This window comes from Gymnodraco acuticeps, unplaced genomic scaffold (genome assembly GCF_902827175.1).
Source record: "Gymnodraco acuticeps unplaced genomic scaffold, fGymAcu1.1, whole genome shotgun sequence".
In the NCBI taxonomy this organism is placed as follows: Eukaryota; Metazoa; Chordata; class Actinopteri; order Perciformes; family Bathydraconidae; genus Gymnodraco; species Gymnodraco acuticeps.
The window spans coordinates 3704391-3724568 of NW_022990981.1; the positions used below are offsets into that span (position 1 = coordinate 3704391).

Below are 20178 nucleotides of genomic sequence, written 5' to 3' on the forward strand. Positions count from 1 at the left end.
TGCCAACAGGATGACATGTTTTCCACAACACACACGTATAAAGGCTTATGTTGACCTACTGTTTTAATCTGTCGTTGTAAGATCTGGCTATTTACAGTTTGTAAGAAACAAAGTTTCACCCTTAAATATGTGTACAGTGTGTATACGCTAAAATAATGTTTGTAGGTCTGCAACAGTCTTATAAAAGTTGAACAGATTTAAGGGTATACATTTTATCATCAAAAGGTAATTTGGTTGTAATAAATCAGCAAAATCAAGGCCGTTTGCTGATAAGAAGAAAAAAGGAAATAAGGCTTATGTTATCAATTGTCCATCAAAAGATCCAGTGGCTTTTTTTATGTATTATTTTTGAGAGTAGAATAGTTCCAGTACATTACAGCTGTCAGTTTGACACAACCATATTACATAGGCCAGTGTTAACAAAATAGGCGTTTCATACTGTTTTTTTATGGGATTAAGAGCATACTGAAGCTATAAAGAAGAACGGTATAATGTCTATCTACAGGAACAATGTGAACTCCATTTGAAGTAGGCTTTTATTCAAATAAAAAGTGCATGGCACGAATCATATCATATTAAGGTTTTACAGATGCAAACACATTGTGAACACATGCAGATGCAAATCACACAATCTGGAAAGCTTGTTTGATGTTGTTGTGATAAAGTGTGCTAACGTGGTCTCAAATTCCTGAAAAAGAAGGCACTAATAAGTATTAATTAGTTTTTATTATCAGTACTTTAATTACGTATGATTTCATTATAGCTTGTTGCTATTTTTGCGATCTTTCCGGGGGGATGAGGAGCAGCTTGCCCAAAGGCTCGGGGCAGAAGCAGCCTTCTCTGTACACCAGCTGACCCCGGACCAGCGTGGCACACACCACACCCTGCAGACTGAGGCCAAGGTAAGGAGTGAGCTACGCCCGTCCGTCCGTGCACACACACACACACACACACACACACACACACACACACACACACACACACACACACACACACACACACACACACACACACACACACACCACACACACACACACACACACACACACACACACACACACACGCGCGCGCACACGCACACACGTTAAAATGATAAACAAAGCTTCTTCTTACATTAATCAATTTCTTCTTTTAATGTGGTTTACCTTGTTTTTATGATGTATACCTCCTTCTTTAATCTGTGAAGCATGACAGAAATGTAAATGAATACAGTGCAATAGAGTATAGCTATTGCTGTGTATCTCTAAAAAATGTATATTCCTAAAATTGTAAGTTATAAACGTGTACGTTTAAAGATTTTTATACATTAATCATGTTATGTATAAATATAGGAACCCTCCTTGATTAGAACATATGGCATTATATAAAATACAATAATAATAACAAAATAAAAACAAATACAAAAAACGAAATAAAGGCAAAAATGACAAAAGGTGAAACTTAACAGTCAACAAGAAGTTGTGAGGTACTTTGTAATCATGTTATTATGAAAGGTACACTATATCTAATGTATTATCATTATTGTAATACAAACTTCAAATTTTCTCTCAGGGTCCCATATGACCAGGTCAGCATCGTAACCGGGGGCGAGGCAGCCCTTCTGGTTGTCAAGGCGACTGAGCTGGGCTGGGTTCCGGCTGAGGAGCCTCACCACGTCACTCAGCTGGAAGCCTCTCTTACTGGCCGAGCTCCAGAACAGAGGCAGACCTGAGAGTGTTTGAGAGGTGCAGAGGTTAACAGGCCTAAAAAAGAATTGAGCTGAAACGATCAAATATTTCAGAATTTCCTGAATTCAGAAAAAGTAGTTAACACTGTGGATGAGTGGACCTGGTGTCCGACTTTGACCCCTCTCACTGTCTGAACGGTAAATAATTGTTCTGTCTCTCAGCTCTTGTTTGCCTCCCTGTGAACTTCGCCCTGTGTGAGTGACTGTCAGAAGGGTTATAGGTGGGAGAGAGCCAATAATCCAACCTAAAAGAACCTTTGCACATACATTTCCTGTACTATTACACAGGCCAGGTTTAAGATGTGCATTTTAGCCAATGTGTTCAGCTATCAGCAGAGAGGATTTATCATGTAAAGAACTGAAGCTGCTCCTTGAACAATGAATTATGGTAGCTGCTGCATCATCTGATGCACAGCTAAAAGCCCCATATGCATATTAATACACATCTAAATATAAATTCACTAACAAACCTGTACAGTAAGCAGTAGATAGAGTCAAATCTCTGTCCAGTCAAATGAATCATTCAGTGAACAAAGATCTGCATATTACTGACTCAATGTGTGGGACACTTCTAAGTCAATGACCGTTGACTATTTTCAGACAGAACATGATGTCAAATCAAACAAGTACCAACAATGAGGGTTATAACAAGGTAAACCCAACCAACAAAGTTTGAGTGCATCCTGGCAACTCTGTCTCCTAAAACTACTTTCCCATACAACAAAGGTGCATTTCAATATAGCATATTGAAGTGATCACTGTTTATCATAATTCACTGATGGAACTACAGGTTGGGGGTATTGTTCCGCACGGACACACATGTTGACTGTACCTCCTGTACCTACTGTGTGCCCTCCTTTCTCTTCTCCCCTTCTCTTCCCGGACTTCAAGCCGGCAACATGTGGTTTTCTGCTGCTCAATAAAACCAACTTTGCACCTTCGATGCACCGCCTCCGACTCCCTTCTCTCGGCACTACAATATTCAGATTATCAGAGCTTCTAGCTGAAAACAGGTGTCTGCTGTCTGCTGCCATAAAACCAAAACAATTACCTTAAAGATGCTAAAACGCTATAATTGAATCAATAATCTGCATTTTGACATCCTGGATGATGGCTGAATCTGTGTGCAGTTTGCAATGCAATGCAACTGTTAATGGAGTTTGGGAACAGTCTCAAATCATTGGAATATAATGATATTATTTTATGATGCATTAGGTTTGCAGTAACAGTGGTGCCATGTTAGTTGCTCCAGGTGATGAAAAACATACAATATGTTATTCATTTATTGTAATACACTGTATTATTAATAGTGCGTTACCAAATTGTAGAGAGGAAATTCCTCCCCATGCCTCAGTAAAGTCTCCTCTCTCCAGTTTCTTCAGATCGGGGGTGCAGGGGGAATGATCAGACACCACCATGTCAATCTGCCCAGCTTTCAGTGCGGACCATAACTGCTCCTGTGAGGACAAAAGCAATCCCAAGTGAACAAAGAATTAAATAGAAAGTGCAGTGAAGTTGTTGATCCACTGTGCATCCGCTTGTGTTTACCTGGTTAGCAGATCCTCGGATGGGGGGGCAGCACTTGAACTGTGTGGCCCCTGCAGGTATGTTCTCAGCACACAGGCTGAGGTAGTGGTGGGTGGTCTCCACTGTCAGGGGTGCTCCGGCCTGCCGCGCAGCCTGGATCAGCTTCAGAGGCTCTGCAGAGGACAGGTGCACGATATGGCAGCGCACCCTGGAGCAGAGAGGTTAGCTCAGTGTAGCATCAAAGCTACATTCACAACCACATGCTGCCCAGAATGATCTTCTATGATATAAAGGTTATTTTATTCTTACTGGAACTCGAGGCAGAGTTCTGTGACGGTGCGAATGGCTTCCGTCTCCATTACATCTGGTCTGGACTGCAGGAAGGTGGAGTACTGGGAAGGGTCTTAAGTGGGAAGAGGTGTAGGACCATACCATCAGTATGATGTCAATACTGTACTGATTTATGGATATATTAAGTATATATTTATATTGTATTTATAAATTAAGTATATATAACAAAAGTTTCTCTAGCTGAGAAAACTCCCAAAAATCACAATTGTGATAAATGTGAACTTGATATATCAAAGAAAATGTCACGGCGCACTTAAAGGTGGGGTAGGTAAGTTTCAGAAACCGGCTCGAGATACACTTTTTGTTATATTCCATGGAATGCTCTTAACAACCCGATAGCAATGAATATCTGAAGTGTTTTGACAAAAAATCCATAAAAAAAATTCATCTGTGGAAGCCGTAATACTGTAAAAAGTACAACCAATCCGTTTAGCCGGGGTGCCGCCCTGTCTGTCAGCCTTCCATCTCGTGCACGCACAAATGTATCTCGTGCCCTCATTGGGCGTGCTGTCATTGGGCGTGCATTGCAGCAGTACTTCAATGACTCGCCAGCAACAGGCGGCCACTTTCACCAGTCTGCTGACGTCATGTGCGCGTTCATGTGTGTTGGAGGAGGTGCTCTGTAAGGAAGTCTGAAGGAAGGGGCGGATTCTTTTCGGCTGTGTACTTTCAAATTTTAGTACACTCGAGCCGGTTTCTGAAACTTACCTACCCCACCTTTAAGTGAAACATTGGGGGGGGGGAGGGGGTCCGTTTTCTGGTCTCGCAAGAGTATTTTAGTATTGTGTTCTTCCAGGAAACATTTATTGTCCCTTTGATAGATTTCAGTAGCTTTGAAGTGTAAAGAGGCCAGAGATGGCTGGCTAACTTGCCCTAACTGCCAATAAAGAGATTACTTTGCAGAAAGTGAAGTGGACAATAGCTCTGGACACAGACCTCCAGCTTGCGGTTCCAGAAACCTTCCTCAGAAAGCACAAACTCCTGGGGGTCAGAGCGTGGTATATCCTGTGCAATGGCAGCAACATCATGTGTTCTGATCTAGTGGGATGTTGGAGACCAGACGCCGGTCACAGGGTTTGCGTTCGCTGGAATCGAGCTGCTTCATTTAACTGAAGATCCATCTCTGGAGCTACTATTTGCTCTCTCTCCCTGAATAAGTAGTCTTCTAGCCGGTGGAGGTGGAGCAGAAGATTAGCCAGCTAACAAACAGTAAATAATACAATCTAGTGCCCCATTCCACCATTTTCAAGCCAATGTGGCTGTTGTTGGAACCCTTAAAGGGATAGTGGAAATGGAACCTCAAATAGTTTCGTTTTAACTTATATACAAGCATAATTACGTACCAAAACAATCACACCTGATCAAAAAAATATAATAATTGCCTTACGCATGTTAGAAGCACTTTATTGCAGCTTCCCCGAAGTTTTTTAGAAACGAAATGTTCGACTCAGCCAAACCGGAAGTGACGAAAACTCAGGAAGACGATACGATAACAAACTATGGCGTCTATGCAGAATGAACGTGGAAGGGCAAATATACCAGACAAAGAAGAAGGATTGTACGAGGTATCCAGTGATGATAGCGAGTCAGAAACATCCTCTCGGCTTCCCTACGAAAATGTCGTTTTAGGAACTGAATCTGAATCCGGTTCAGTAAGCGACGATGGTGACAATATTGAGCCAGACGATGGACCATTACGTCCTTATTTGTTCGAGCCCGAGCCCGAGGTGATGGTTCACGGCATGGGCAATGGCGAGGATGACCAGGAGCCAGATGATGCACCCCTACGCACAAATAATCTTGACTGGTAGGTCCCTAAGCATAGCTCACGCATCTTAAGATCACCTGTAGCCTTTACAAATATTAATCATTGTTAACCAGTTAAGCCCGAAGGTCCCCCCAGTGGACCCCTCCCACAGTTTTTTTTCTCTCACATGTCTCAGGGCTTCTTAACATTTATGAAACTATTAATGTTTCATACCCTTTTAAAAGGTAAGAAACTCCGCTAACTGACAATAAGAACAATTGTTAGCTAGAAAAAACACAAGAGTAATACCAAGCCTTTGAATTAGCATTGAGCGAAACAATGCTAACTAATGCTAACGCTTTTTTACACACAACACACGGTGGAAATGCCCTTATTACTATCTTAACTGCACAAACAAGATATACGATTTAAAGCTGAGACTCCACAAATGTAATGTCATCACTGTAAGACCTCGAATTCCTGGAGCTATCAGCCAGAAAAGAGAAAGTAAACAACATCCGGTTCCAAAAATATTACAATAATTATGTCTTACCTTTTTTGATTTGTGATCAAAAGTTGTGTTCAACGGAATAAAAACGCATCTCAAGGTTAATCCAATGTCGTTGTGTCACGTAGATTTTTTTTACTGATAATCAATCATCATATTTATGGCAATATACTCGGTATAAAGTATTGCCGTCTTACAGTCTTATAGTATTACCTATAGTGAACATTTCTGAACAAATTTCACCCACTGACGACGAATGGCTGGGTTTCTTGGAAACGCATGAGTCGATACGCCATTCTCTGCATTTGCTGTCGCACTACAGCCATACAAAACACATCTATTCACCATAATAAAGGTCGGCTATTCACATGCAAATGCTATTGAATGTCCGCCATTGTTTGTGCCCGTCTTCCTCTGCTCTCGTCATCACCCGAAGATTCCCGACGATTCCCGAAGTATTTCGTTTCATTGAGAGGGCGCAGTAAAATTGAAAATAAAATGAAACTAGGCGCATGAAATTAAAAAAAATTGTTTATTATGCTTATTTTTTATAAAAATACATAAGTTAAACCCAAAATTCGCGGATTTCCACTATCCCTTTAAAGGGGACCTATCATGCAAAATGCACTTTTTTATGTCTTTTATACATGAATATGTGTCCCCGGCGGTGTGTCAGGAGACCCACAAAGTGTCAGGAAATAAAACTCTCTTTTCCTGCGTACCCAAATCTCGAAAACGTATATGATATGTCGTAATATCGGAAATGTGAACCCACTATCAGAAACGTCGCTATCAGAAACAATGCCTGACTGTTTTTGACGTAATAGATAGATAGATAGATTTTTAATTTTGTCATTGTACAGGTACAACGAAATTACAATAAACTCAAGGTGCCAACACGCAACAACAAGACAATATAAAAACAACAAGACACATATAAAAACAACAAGACACATATATAATATGGTCTTGACTTACATTAGCAAGCATCGCTAACACATAATCCTTGATGTGGTTTGGAACATGATGGCGTTTAATCACGGCAGAATTTAACCGTAGCTGCCGTACGGTAATTCTGAGCAGGCATTAGCTCCCCCTCCTCTTTTTTGTTTGTTCAAGCTAAGGACCCCAAACCTGCAGTTCTCTAACTGTCCTGAAATAGAGGGATACGAGGGATGTCTAAAATGCATGATCTGTTTGATATTTTGAGCAAAACACATCATAGACATGTTTTTATATAGTTGTATATATCTGAGCCCTATAATATATGCCTAAACATAGCATGATAGGAGACCTTTAAGGCACAAGTTCACAAATTGTTATTGAGAGAATGCAAAATGTATATTTTTTACATACTCTGCTCTGTACACACTAGGTGATGGCTGAAGATAGTATAGCGCAGGCAGATACTGTATAGTAAAGTAATATGTTGTTACCGCCATCCTCTTCTGCTGTCTGCTGGACATCCCTCTCTGCATGGAACTAAAGGAGACACAGCAGAAGGTATCTCCGTTACATTGATGATCTTCATGTGGTCATGTTAAGGTGAGGGCTGCAGGTTGTGAGTTACCAGCAAGACACTTCCTGTGCCCTGCAGCTGCTGCATGGCTGCGTGCAGATCGCAGTCCGTCACATGGGGGAACTCCTCCACCCCACTGTGGATGAGGAAACACTTGAAGCCAGCCACTCCTGCCTCCATCAGGGGCCGAAGTTCTAGCTAAGAATACATTTGTTTGTTCGTGTTATTATTTAGTCATTTTTACCTCAGAATGGATTAATTTTCATCCAGGCTGTTCCACTGTACCTGATTGCCAGGAATCACACCTCCCCAGAAGGCTGTGTCCACAAAACACTTCCCTGTCGCTTCCTGCATCTTATCGCGAAAATTGCCAAGTGTGGTAGTCGGAGGGATGCTGTTTCTGTGGGGATTTTAAAAAAATAAAACTGCCTAAATTAGAGATTGGCACATGGGAATAGATAGTAAAAACATAAAGAAAAGTGATTTGCTTTTTCATCACTTTTTGCACAAAGAAAACAACATTATTTAAAAGTCTCTTGTGACACACATGAGCTTACGCAGGCAGACCGGTAGGTCTGCTGTCAAATGTCATGAGGGCCGAATGCACTGATTGGAAGGACTTATTACAGTTCTGCAAAACTGGATGTTTAAAAAAAAAATTGCATTCACCCTGCAACCTTTTCCCCCGCTGGTGACCCTGAGAGGTCAAACAGTGGGTTTTGATTGACTGTGAGAGGGGGGGGGGAGGGGTCTGCAGACTTACAGTGGCATGTCCACAATGGTTGTCACCCCTCCAGCTGCAGCAGCCCTGGTGGCGGTCCAGAACCCCTCCCAGGAGGTGCGGCCCGGTTCATTCACATGGACGTGGGAATCTACGATGCCGGGCATCACCACACTGTCAGCCACATCCAACACCTGCCCCAAGGTGGGATCACAAACAGGGGGACATGAGTGTCAATACATTATGAGGAGATTCCTATGATGTATAAACATAGATGTACTATTCCATCCACAAACGTACTTACCTCACAGGGAACGTCCACAGAAATGTCTGAGTGTATCTGATGAATCTTCCCATCCTTTATCAGGATGACAGCTGGACGTATTTCGTCCCCCAGCAGCACCCTCTGACTCCTCACAGCACTAACCATTGAGCCGAGCTCCATGTCTGTCTTTATTGAGAGTTAAAGAGTACAATAGACTCTCCTGACTTCAGGTACCAACTGTTGCAGGTCAGCGGCCACCTGCTGAGGCACCACCCCCTGCTAACAGTTCATTGGACAGTCATTTGTTGACTCTTCCTGTCTGTGTGACATGTTGAAATTCAGATCCAGCCAGCAGTTCAGTTCAAACTTCACATGTAAGGTCTAGAGAGGAATAATTAGATAGGGATAAGATATAAACACACGGCAAGTGTGGAGACTATTGAAGTGGATTGGTGAGGACAGAGGGATATGTCTGCAGGGTGGGGGTAGCTTTCAGAAATGGCAACATGAGGTTAAACCTGAAGCTTGGCTTGTGAATCATGTCGAGTCATGGTTATGAGACTATGCCCCCTGGGTAAATGCAGAAAGCCCAGGGGCGGACTGGGACTACAAATCAGCCCGGGACTCTCCCAGAAAAAATTCGACTAATAATGAAGAAAATTAACACATTTGTTGCAATAGTCATTTATGCACTAACTACATTACTACTTGTAGCCTACTACAACATTTGAATCATCAGTTCTTCCTAATTTTCCTCAATTGTTCATATTTGGTTTATTAAAATAATGATATTGTGGTCATTGTTAAAAAATGTCTGCTATTATTATGAGTATTATTATTTGTATAATGCACTTTCTGCCTTCCTGTCATTAGGAGTTAGACATGTAATGACTATGTAATTGATTTGATTAGAACCTTCATTATCCTAAACTGCTGGGACATTTCGCTTTATATTATATTACCTTTATATTGTTTACTCTTCACTTACTTGTCAGCATAGGTCGGCATTGATGTACAGAGCCGACAGAATACCTTGTTTATATTGGCATCATATTGAGAGGTACAGTGACGCATCCTAAAACCAGGAAGTAAGCTGCTGGTTCCCTCCACAAAAAGCAATGAGATTTCTCCACAGGGTTTTGGAAAATAGCTGGAAATAAGGTCTGTGGAAAACAAACCTGTTTGATAAATGCACGTTTTGTTCAGCCGGATAATCTCCACATGTCTACCCTACTTTTATAATTTTCGAATCATAAATCTAATCGATAGATTATAAAAGGGTTTTAGGATGCGTCACTGCACCACTAGAAGCCAACTCCATCGATCAAGCTGGCTGAAACGTTCAATTCCTCTTCTTCTTCTCATGCTCCTCCCTGTCACTCTCCTTTAACTCCTCTGGTGACTTTCTTTTATTTGAAGATTGTTTTTTGCACGGCGCTTGGCCGGTTACCGCTGGTATTAAAAACATGTTGGCGAATGGTTAGGTGGCGCGATAGTCTGTAGTGAAGGAGCGCGCTCCCGCTCACGGGAGCCTGCTCGCGCTGCGCTCCGCAGCAAACAGCGGTTTGCTTTTCACCCAACAACGACAACCGACTCACGGAACGCTATGTTGTAGCGTTAACAAACGAAACAATTTAACAAAATTGCTAGTCAAAATACCAATACATATTGGCATCACAATTTTTTTAAAGCAATATTTTTAGTGGCCCGAGCGGGCAAATGGAGGCCCAATCCCAAACCACTCCCTCGACCCTACCCCTCCGTGATGGAGTGAACTCCGTCTGTAGCCACACTCGCAGCTCAACGAGGCTCCTCCTGTCAGATGGAGGGAGTAAATACAGCAGCAAGCTTTGGGACGGCCTCCCCTCTCTCCGGCAGAAACAGGAAATGCCGTAACTGTATGTAACAACGGTTTCAAATCAGCCCAAACCAAACATCTTTCATTGTGTTTCAAAGCTCTTTTAGTTTTACACCTGATGTTTATAAGCTTCTTAGTTTTTGCAACGGTCTGTAAATATACACAACTTTATAATAAAATGCACACATTTACCTTTTTCTAGACTAAACACAGGTGATCCTAAGTTAAAAACATATGAGGTTATCATGAGGTTGTTAACATCGCAATTTATCAGTGGATGTTTGCTGGAACTAGGCTACTTGTAAACAGCGTGTTTCCTGACGGACACACACAGCGTGACTCCGGTCAGGTAGAGACCGGTCTCAAGTCAGCACCGCTGCAGACTCGCTGTTTGAGGGCTTGATAGCCCACTCCACACTCGTTGCTTTGGAACAGCCCTCAATATGGCGGACCCTCCGCGTGAATGCGCAAACGGAGGGGTAGGGTGTAGGGGTAGGGTGTAGGGGTAGGGTGTAGGGGTAGGGTGTAGGGGGCGGTTTGGTAATGGGCCGGAAAGTACGTTATGCTGGCCCGGGGTGTCTAAATAGTGCTTCCGGGCCAGCGGGCCATTTAATGTCGAGCCCTGCCGGTGTTCCGGATTAACTGGTTCCCCGATCAACTGGTTGACAGATGTGGAGGCGTGGCCTTCGACAGAAATACACATTTCGATCGCTTCTTCTGTCGTTTACATAAATCTTTTGGTATATTTGGCTGGATAGGAACACTTTGATGCACATTCAGTACCAGTGTGTGAGGTTGTGGTTACGATGGCGATATCCGGACGCGAACAGCGAGGACTACAAAAACAAAAACGAGTTGACTGGGGATGTCTGTTCAAAACATTGCGAGCTCCAATAAATCATTTAAACCAGCTATTGTTGCCAGACTTATTACTGAATATCGTTCTTAATGTGATACCAAGTCCATCTGAGACCTGTGTACACCTTCAGACAGCCTCCAAGTGAAGCACACGTTGTTTACTCACAGTTTGAAAGCAGCGTGGAGAAGTCTTCAGCTGTGTTAAGCTGTGATCCGCTCGAATAAATCCTTAAAACCAGCTATTGTTGCCAGACTTATCACTGAATATCGTTCCTAATGTGATACCAAGTCCATCTAAGACCTGTGTACACCTTCAGACAGCCTCCAAGTGAAGCGTACGTTGTTTACTCAGAGTTTGAAAGCAGCGTGGAGAAGTTTTCAGCTGTGTTAAACTGTGATCCTCTCAAGTAAACTGCGGTTCGCTACCGCGGTGAATTTAGTTTTAGGTTGGATATTCGACGGACATTCGTGGACCCGCCAGCAGCGTCAGTTTCCCCTGCTGCTGGCTGTATTACGACGGGGAGATCTTCTCCGCAAAACGAGGCTTTCACTTAGGGACCATCAAGAAATGACTTTTCAATTACACACATTTTTTTTCTTTTTAATAAATCGACAGCTTCCCGATCGAGTGAATGTGAAGCAAATCCACGCTAGAGCATGCATTTGTTGAACACACCTCTCTTTATTGCATTTTAATACTTTAAATATTTTATATTAATAATTTGATGGGAAAATGTGCTTATTTCTTCAATACCTTCCAGGTCATGTGACCTAATCACTCAAAATCAGTGCTGGGTCAAAGAACTGCACTGGCTGCATAGGACACACCTATTTTTATTGCATTTTAATACTTTAAATATTTTATATTAATATTTTGATTGAAACATTTGCTTATTTCTTCAATACCTTCCAGGTCATGTGACCGATTCGCTCAAAATCAATGTTGGGTCAAAGAACTACACTGGCTGCATAGGACACACCTATTTTTATTGTATTTTAACACTCTAAATATTTTTATATTAATATTTTGATGGAGAAATTAGCTTATTTCTTCAATACCTTCCAGGTCATGTGACCTAATCACTCAAAATCAGTGCTGGGTCAAAGAACTACACTGACTGCATAGGACACACCTCTTTTTATTGCATATTAACACTCTAAATATTTTATATTAATATTTTGATGGAAAAATTAGCTTATTTCTTCAATACCTTCCAGGTCATGTGACCTAATCACTCAAAATCAGTGCTGGGTCAAAGAACTACACTGGCTGAATAGGACACACCTCTTTTTATTGCATATTAACACTCTAAATATTTTATATTAATAATTTGATGGAAAAATGTGCTTATTTCTTCAATACCTTCCAGGTCATGTGACCGATTCGCTGAAAATCAATGTTGGGTCAAAGAACTACACTGGCTGCATAGGACACACCTCTTTTTATTGTATTTTAATACTCCAAATATTTTAATTTGAATAATTGTATGTGAAAATTAGCTTATTTCTTCAATGACTAATGACTCAAAATCACTTTATGAATTGAATACAAGTCTGTACACAATAGAAACAGCTCTTTATATCGGATAATATTACATCCTCTATTTAATATTAATATTTCTATAAAAAAATTCAGGTTTTTTTCTAGAGCTTCCCTGTCATGTGACCCAGTGATTAATGATCAGAAAGTAATACAAACAAGGCTACACAGGACACATGTTTTACTAATCGTCATCATTGAGCACATTTCAAGTATTACTTGCACAAAGGACAATTCCAATATCCTGTCTCTGCCTTTTTAAAGTCTCTGCTGTCCATTGCCAGGCACTGGCACATTATAGAAGACATCCACCCTTGACTAGAATGCCTCCCAAAAATGTTTGAGTATTGATATAGACCGGTCCTATTATTGGAATTTTGAGATATGTTTTGTCAATTAAACTTTCTGTGTTCAAGTGAATACTACATTAGTGTTAAATAACTGTTAATTTAAGTTCAGCAATGTTGTGTCATAATCCAATTGTTGTCAGTTGTGAAAAATACAATAACAACAACATGATATCGGCAATATACTGTATATTGTCCATTGGCCAACCTGCCTGCTAAATATTATGGGGATCAGCATCGGCCTTTAAAAAACCTTTATCGGTCAACAACTACTTTTGACAGCTTTTTTAATCCGCGCTTGCATTAAACTGTCTTTCACATTAAAAACTCTGCTTGTTAACTGGATGAAAACAGAATCTCTTCAGCTCACCTTCACAACAACGACACCACAGCTACATCCATCCTTTTGAAGTGGGTGGCCCATAACGCCTCCCTTCCACTTAACATCCACCCAGTCTGTTATGCTGTGGCATGTCCTCCTCATCCTGAAGTACTCCCTGAGAAAGGATAATGTTAACACACTTTACATTTCTAATGATGTGGCTCCTAAAGATAATGTAACAGAAATTCATACTGTTTGTATTCACCATATGAACATTTATTTATATAAGGGGCAGCCACAGGTCAGCTATATATATCACTGTCTGAACACAGACTGTATCAGACTGTTTAAAATGCTTTCAATGCTGTTTGTGAGTATGAATGTAACTAAATGTGACACATTTGTTACGTTTAAATATAGTTTTTACTTGAATTTTCAAATATCTATTGAATTTTGATTTACTGTATTCTTTTGGCAGCATGTTCGGAGTCATCAAGCTCTTTGATGCTTTGAGCTGGATCCACCAGGAATACGGTGCTGGTTTTGGCATGAATGTACTGTGAGAGAACAAAAAAAGTAAAAGCACTTTTCATCAAAAAATATTTTTGGTTTCACTATGTAAGTCTTGTGCTTTAACAGAAATAATACAATGACAAAATAATTACAAACCAGCAACTTCCAGTGGTTGTTGTTGACAAGTACAAAGGACAGGACAGCTTCATAGTTATCAAAGTTGACCTATAATGGCATCAAATAAAGGATTAAAACAAACTTGAAGGCTAAGTTAAAAATAACAACAACATTAGTCTGACAATTATGTTCTTGTGCCATTCATTTGTTGTGCTTAAAACAAGTGTTGGTATGGGAATTCAATAGTAAGTAGATTTATCAGGTGATTTAACTAATGAGTATAGTTTCAGAGAGGATAAAGTAAAATAATCTCAGCTAATTTCCTATTTAAGACCTCAGCCAATGCTTCACTCCATGTAGGCCTACCTAATGTGTGAGTGTGAGCCCACAAATCAAATCCACACCTACTTCCCCCTACAGCATCACCATGCACAAACACAACACACCACACACATAAACATACACAGACCACACACATTACCTTCGGTAAACTGTGAGATGTTAGCTGAGTTCTGTCCCCGAACAAAATGACCCAAACTTCTCCTTTCGAAAGGATTGGAGAGTAGCTCTTGAACGGAATTGGGCGGGGACTCCACCTGCACACGAAGCCATTCTCATCCAACTCATCCAACACCTTGGTCACTCACGAGTCTAAAAAACAACTCACGTCAACGCACGTAAGCAACGTGGGCGCCAACGTGAGCGCCCTCGTGACCAAAATATTTGACGGCGCTGATTGGCTGAAATTATGTTTCGGCGGCACAGTTTACTATTGAGACTTTTGCAACGTGCTGGTTGCTGCTGTTTGTCTCGGGGGCTCCGCCCGGTAATGATAAACTAATGCCACGGGCAAGGCCAGGCAGGAAACATGTGACTTATCAGTAACTAGACATCGTAACACAATTTTAAACGAGATTTTATTGTAGATTATACATTTTACTGATACCAATTGTATGATATTTACCTTGTTCATTAAAAATAAAAATATAAAATATATATATATATTTTTTTTTAAATATTTGTTGTTGTATGTGGGAAGAGGTGGGGCGGCGCCCCTATGGGCCGGCCGCCACTGCTCCTGCTTGTTGCCAGAGGTCTAAAGCTTTCTTTGTCTTGCCTTTTTTGAAGCGCACCATTTTTAGATCAAACAATGTGATCTGGTTTCTAAAATTTCTTCTTCTTCTTCTTCTTCTTCTTCTTCTTCTTCTTCTTCTTCTTCTTCTTCTTCTTCTTCTTCTTCTTCTTCTTCTTCTTCTTCTTCTTCTTCTTCTTCTTCTTCTTCTTCTTCTTCTTCTTCTTCTTCTCGATTTTTGGCGTATTGCAAACAACTTTAAAGGTGCATACCGCCACCTGTACATGAGTGTGAATCACCATATCATTCCATGTCTTAACTCATGGACGTATCCATGATCCAATAAAAAAAAAACATAAAATAAATAAAACAAAATAAAAAACCTATGATCTTTCCTGACCTAATGTAAAATTATTTTTCCTACCCCAGTTTCACTCAGGAAGGTAAACAGTGCCTTTCTGGTAGCTCCCTCTCCTTTTGTTCCCAAAACACCAACCACACTCCATTCCCTCTCTGCCTCTAAAACGTTATCCTTTTGTTTTTCTCTTTCCACTTTATAGATGTCACAATGTAATAAGATATGTTCTACATGTTCTTTAACTCCACAGCTCCCACACTTGTCGCTGTCACTTTTCCCCATGATATACATAGTACCATTCAAAGCTGTGTGATTTAGTCTGAGTCTAGCTATCATGATTTCCTCCCTTCTCTTTCTTTCTTTATACATATTCATTGTAATTGTCTTTTGAACTTTATGATACTCTTTGCCTTTCTGGTCTTTCTCCCACCTTTTCTGCCAGATCTCCATCCCTTTTTTCTTAATGACTGCTTTTCCTTCTCCAAGTTGAACTGGTAATGTTATTTCCTTTTGTAGTGCACTTTTTGCTAATTTATCAGCACACTCGTTCCCTTTCACCCCCAGGCACCCAGCAGAACTGCAGATCTATACCGCCTCTGTGCAGTCTTAACAGGCTATGATTAAGTTCTATGAGAATGTCTTCTCTGGCAGTTGTTGTTGTTGACTATGCTTTTTAATATGGACAATGAATCTGTGCATATCACCGCCTTATCAGGTCTGACCTCTTCAACCCACTGTAATCCTATTATTACAGCCAGCATTTCTGCTATACTGATAATTGATCAGACGCTCTTTTTGAGATCGATATTTTAACGTCTGGGATGTATATATACCAACTCCAACACACTCTTCTTTGTTCTTAGATGCATCTGTGTACATTTGTAGGTAATTGTAGTACTTTTCGTTCAGATACATACTTGTTTTAATTCCCCCTTCATTTATTTCTACAATACTCAATAATCTATTTTAGCTTCTGGGAAAAGCCATGGAGGAACACTACTAAATGGGGTTGCTTTGGCAAACGTGATGGTCTCCACTCCATATGCCCTCGTTCTTTCCTTACTTGTCCAGCCAAACACACATCCCTGGGCTTCTATGTCACATGACAGAGAAGCTGTTAAAACAAAATTGAGTGTGACATTCGGTCACATGACAGAGAAGCTATTGAAAAAATAAACAGAATTTTCCATGGAAAAATTTATTAATATTAACCCTTGTATAATGTTTCATTGTTTATCTAAAGAACAATGATATGATACATTATTTGTTCAACCTCACACTCAATGGCGTTGGCTAATTTTCTGTGAAGAACATATATCAGAACACATTTTCAATGACCACCCACTGTACACCCCCCCTACACATTTATATTACAAACAGGATGTTCGGGGCTAACACAAGTGTGGAAATTGTATGTGTGTGTGTGTGTCTTATCACAAATGATCAAGATGATTTTGGAAGAGAGAGAACCATGTGATGATGATGCAGTGCTTCTCAAAGTGTGGTCCGCGGACCACGGGTGGTCCGTGAGCGCCCCCTAGTGGTCCGTGAGTATATTGGTAACATTTCACATTTGAAATAAATAAAAGTTTTCCGCACTCTCGCGGGAATATCTCCGCAATGGAGTGAGCTTAAGTTTCACTTTCGATTGCATGATATAGCCCAGATAAACACCTTCATCACACATGTGGCCACTTGTTTATACCATTTTCAGGTGATTTGTAAAAAACGATGTGTTTTTGGATATTTGTGGAGTTAGGTGGTCCGCGAGTGTTTTTTTATTGGTTAAGTGGTCCTTGGTATGAAAAAGTTTGAGAAACACTGATTAGAGGAAGGTGTATCAGACAGTGACTTTGAAGAACAGGATTAGATTGAGCATCAGCTAGTTACCAAAAAAAAGACGAGCCACAGGACCAGCCGGTCAGCGGGCAAAAGAACAAGTAGCACTTTAATTCATTAATCAAGGTTCAAGGTTTTTGTTTGTCATACGAACATAGCTACAGTGTAGTTATGACAATGAACATCTTAGGTCACTGGCTCCTCCATTGAAGCAATATGCTCATTTTCGCATACAAATATTAATATTAAAATGCAATAAAAAGAGGTGTGTCCTATTCAGCCAGTGTAGTTCTTTGACCCAGCACTGATTTTGAGTGATTATGTCACATGACCTGGAAGGTATTGAAGAAATAAGCTAATTTTTCCATCAACATATTAATATAAAAATATTTAGAGTGTTAATAATGCAATAAAAAGAGGTGTTTCCTATGCAGCCAGTGTAGTTCTTTGACCCAACATTGATTTTGAGTAAATCAGTCACATGACCTGGAAGGTATTGAAGAAATAAGCTAATTTTTCCATCAAATTATTAATATAAAATATTTAAAGTATTAAAATGCAATAAAAAGAGGTGTGTCCTATTCAGCCAGTGTAGTTATTTGATCCAACATTGATTTTGAGTAAATCGGTCACATGACCTGGAAGGTATTGAAGAAATAAGCTCATTTTCCATCAAAATATTAATATAAAAATATTTAAAGTATTAAAATACAATAAAAAGAGGTGTGTCCTATGCAGCCAGTGTAGTTCTTTGACCCAACATTGATTTTGAGTGAATCGGTCACATGAACTGGAAGGTATTGAAGAAATAGGCTAATTTTTCCATCAAAAATATTAATATAAAATATTTAGACTGTTAAAATGCAATAAAAAGAGGTGTCTCCTATTCAGCCAGTGTAGTTATTTGACCCAACATTGATTTTGAGTGAATCGGTCACATGACCTGGAAGGTATTGAAGAAATAAGCAAATGTTTCCATCAAAATATTAATATACAAATATTTAGAGTGTTAAAATACAATAACAAGAGGTGTGTCTTATTCAAGCAGTGTAGTTATTTGACCCAGCACTGATTTTGAGTGAATCGGTCACATGACCTGGAAGGTATTGAAGAAATAAGCAAATGTTTCCATCAAAAATATTAATAAAACGTATTTAAAGTATTAAAATTAGGGCCGGGACTTTAACGCGTTAATTAAGATTAATTAATTACACAAAAATTAACGCGTTAAAAAAATTAACGCATTTTAATCGCACTTATTTTTGCACCGTGGAACGTTTCTCACTGGATGAGTTTCAGGCGTACCGATTATACTGGAGCACCAACTAACGTTCATGACTTCGGACAACAACAAACCACAGTGAACAACAGTGGGAAATGTTGTTTTAAAAAACGGACGGATGGAAGCGTCGATAAGAGCACGGTTGTGTGCAAATTATGCAAAAAGGAATTCGCATATCACCGCAGCACATCAAGCCTAAAGTATCACCTCAATGCAAAACATATAGCAGCTAGCGTGGAAGCTAGCGTGGACGTTAGCCTCTTTTATCGCGTTCACACCAAAAAGAGCCGGTACTAAAATTAGTTCATGAGAACCTTTTTACCCCCACGAAAGTCCCTGCTAGAGAGCAGAGAGCTGCTAGAGAGCAGGGACTTTTTTCTCTTGTGAGAAAAGAGCTATATTTCTGATTGGCTGGGCGGATTGCAAACCACGCCCCGTAAAACTCCCAAAACGTTTTGTGAATTTTATTATCCTCGCATTAGCATTATTAGCATTAGCCCAGCGCAGAAACGCAGAGAGACTAATTTATGGCAACACAAAATAAAACATGGGAGCGGTGGAGATGAGGAGGTGTCGGCGTTCTGGCGATTTACTCGGAAGGCTGCTGGGACTCCCAGCAGCTTCTACTGAAGCCAGTCCCCAACTCCGGGGACTTCCGGCCGGGGACTTTGGGCGGCAGTATACGCCGTGAAGTGGTTTGCGGCCTGCCAGTAAACTCAAAGCAGAAGAAGAAGAAGTGACGTCAGTGGCTTCATTTGCCTAATCCACCTCCAGGTTCAAAGAGTTCTCATGAAATAAATTCTCATGAACCTTTGTGGGAAAAGTACTGCGGTGTGAATGCGCCTAATGGTATACTAAAATCCATGTGAAAAAAATTGCTTCTCACTGTTCTCAGGTCAAATATTTATATGTGATTAAAAATGCGATTAATTTTGATTAATTAATTACAAAGCCTCTAATTAATTAGATTAATTTTTTTAATCGAGTCCCGGCCCTAATTAAAATGCAATAAAAAGAGGTGTGTTCAATAAATGTATGCTCTAGAGCAGGGGTGCCCAACCAGTCGATCGCGATCGCGGGGAGATTCCCAGTCGATCGCGAGATGTGTCTAAAAATAGAACAACAATATTCTGTTTTATCGTTAATGTCCTATAATATAATCTTCCTGTGCCAGAATAATGTACTTGAACGCATCAAAGCTTTGTGATTGGCCGGCGTGACCCCATGTGTCTGGGCGTGGCTGTTGGGCAGTGGGCACTATTTCGCTGATGTTGTCCGTATCAACAGGAGTGACAGTCCGCACACACACAAGACCGCAATTATGGCAGAAGCAAAAAAGCCCAAAATATATAATTTTCACTCCGAGTGGGAGGATGATTATTTTTGTATATATTCCAATTCAAAGTCCATCTGTATCATCTGCAATGCGAGTGTGGCTTTATCGAAGAAGGGTAATTTAGGAGCGGCATTTCAAAACAGTGCACAAAAGCTACGAGACGGAATTCCCTCCTAATTCTGCCCTACGCTCCCAAAAGGTGAGGGGCCTGAAAGGGCAGCTAAATGCACAGCAGTCCATTTTCACCAGGCCCAACAACAAGAGCAAGGCTGCTACCAGAGCATCTTATCGTGTCAGTCACGTTCTTGCAAAACACATGAAGTCTTTCAAAGACGGCGAAGTTGTGAAAGAAGCATTCCTGCCTGGAGGCTG

General features: G+C 40.5%; 1 protein-coding gene across 5 annotated transcripts; it reads right to left on the reverse strand.

The window, feature by feature from the left end:
• Positions 1 to 518: 518 nt before the first annotated feature.
• Positions 519 to 14560, reverse strand: zgc:103559 (uncharacterized protein LOC494056 homolog). Of its 5 annotated transcripts, none has more exons than XM_034235686.1 (14): positions 14401 to 14560; positions 13752 to 13846; positions 13338 to 13464; positions 8404 to 8550; positions 8142 to 8293; positions 7664 to 7778; positions 7430 to 7576; positions 7296 to 7341; positions 3563 to 3656; positions 3275 to 3461; positions 3045 to 3183; positions 1535 to 1707; positions 1146 to 1178; positions 519 to 914 (listed from the first exon to the last, which is right to left on the reverse strand). In XM_034235686.1, the coding sequence occupies exons 3-14, from the start codon at positions 13449 to 13451 to the stop codon at positions 771 to 773; spliced, it is 1491 nt and encodes a 496-aa protein (XP_034091577.1). In that variant the 5' UTR covers positions 13452 to 13464; positions 13752 to 13846; positions 14401 to 14560; the 3' UTR covers positions 519 to 770. The 5 variants fall into 5 exon arrangements, with proteins under 5 accessions (XP_034091577.1, XP_034091576.1, XP_034091575.1 ...); XM_034235685.1 differs by lacking the exon at positions 14401 to 14560 and adding an exon at positions 13959 to 14022; XM_034235684.1 differs by lacking the exon at positions 14401 to 14560 and having other exon boundaries at positions 13752 to 13910.
• Between the last annotated feature and the right edge of the window lie 5618 nt (positions 14561 to 20178).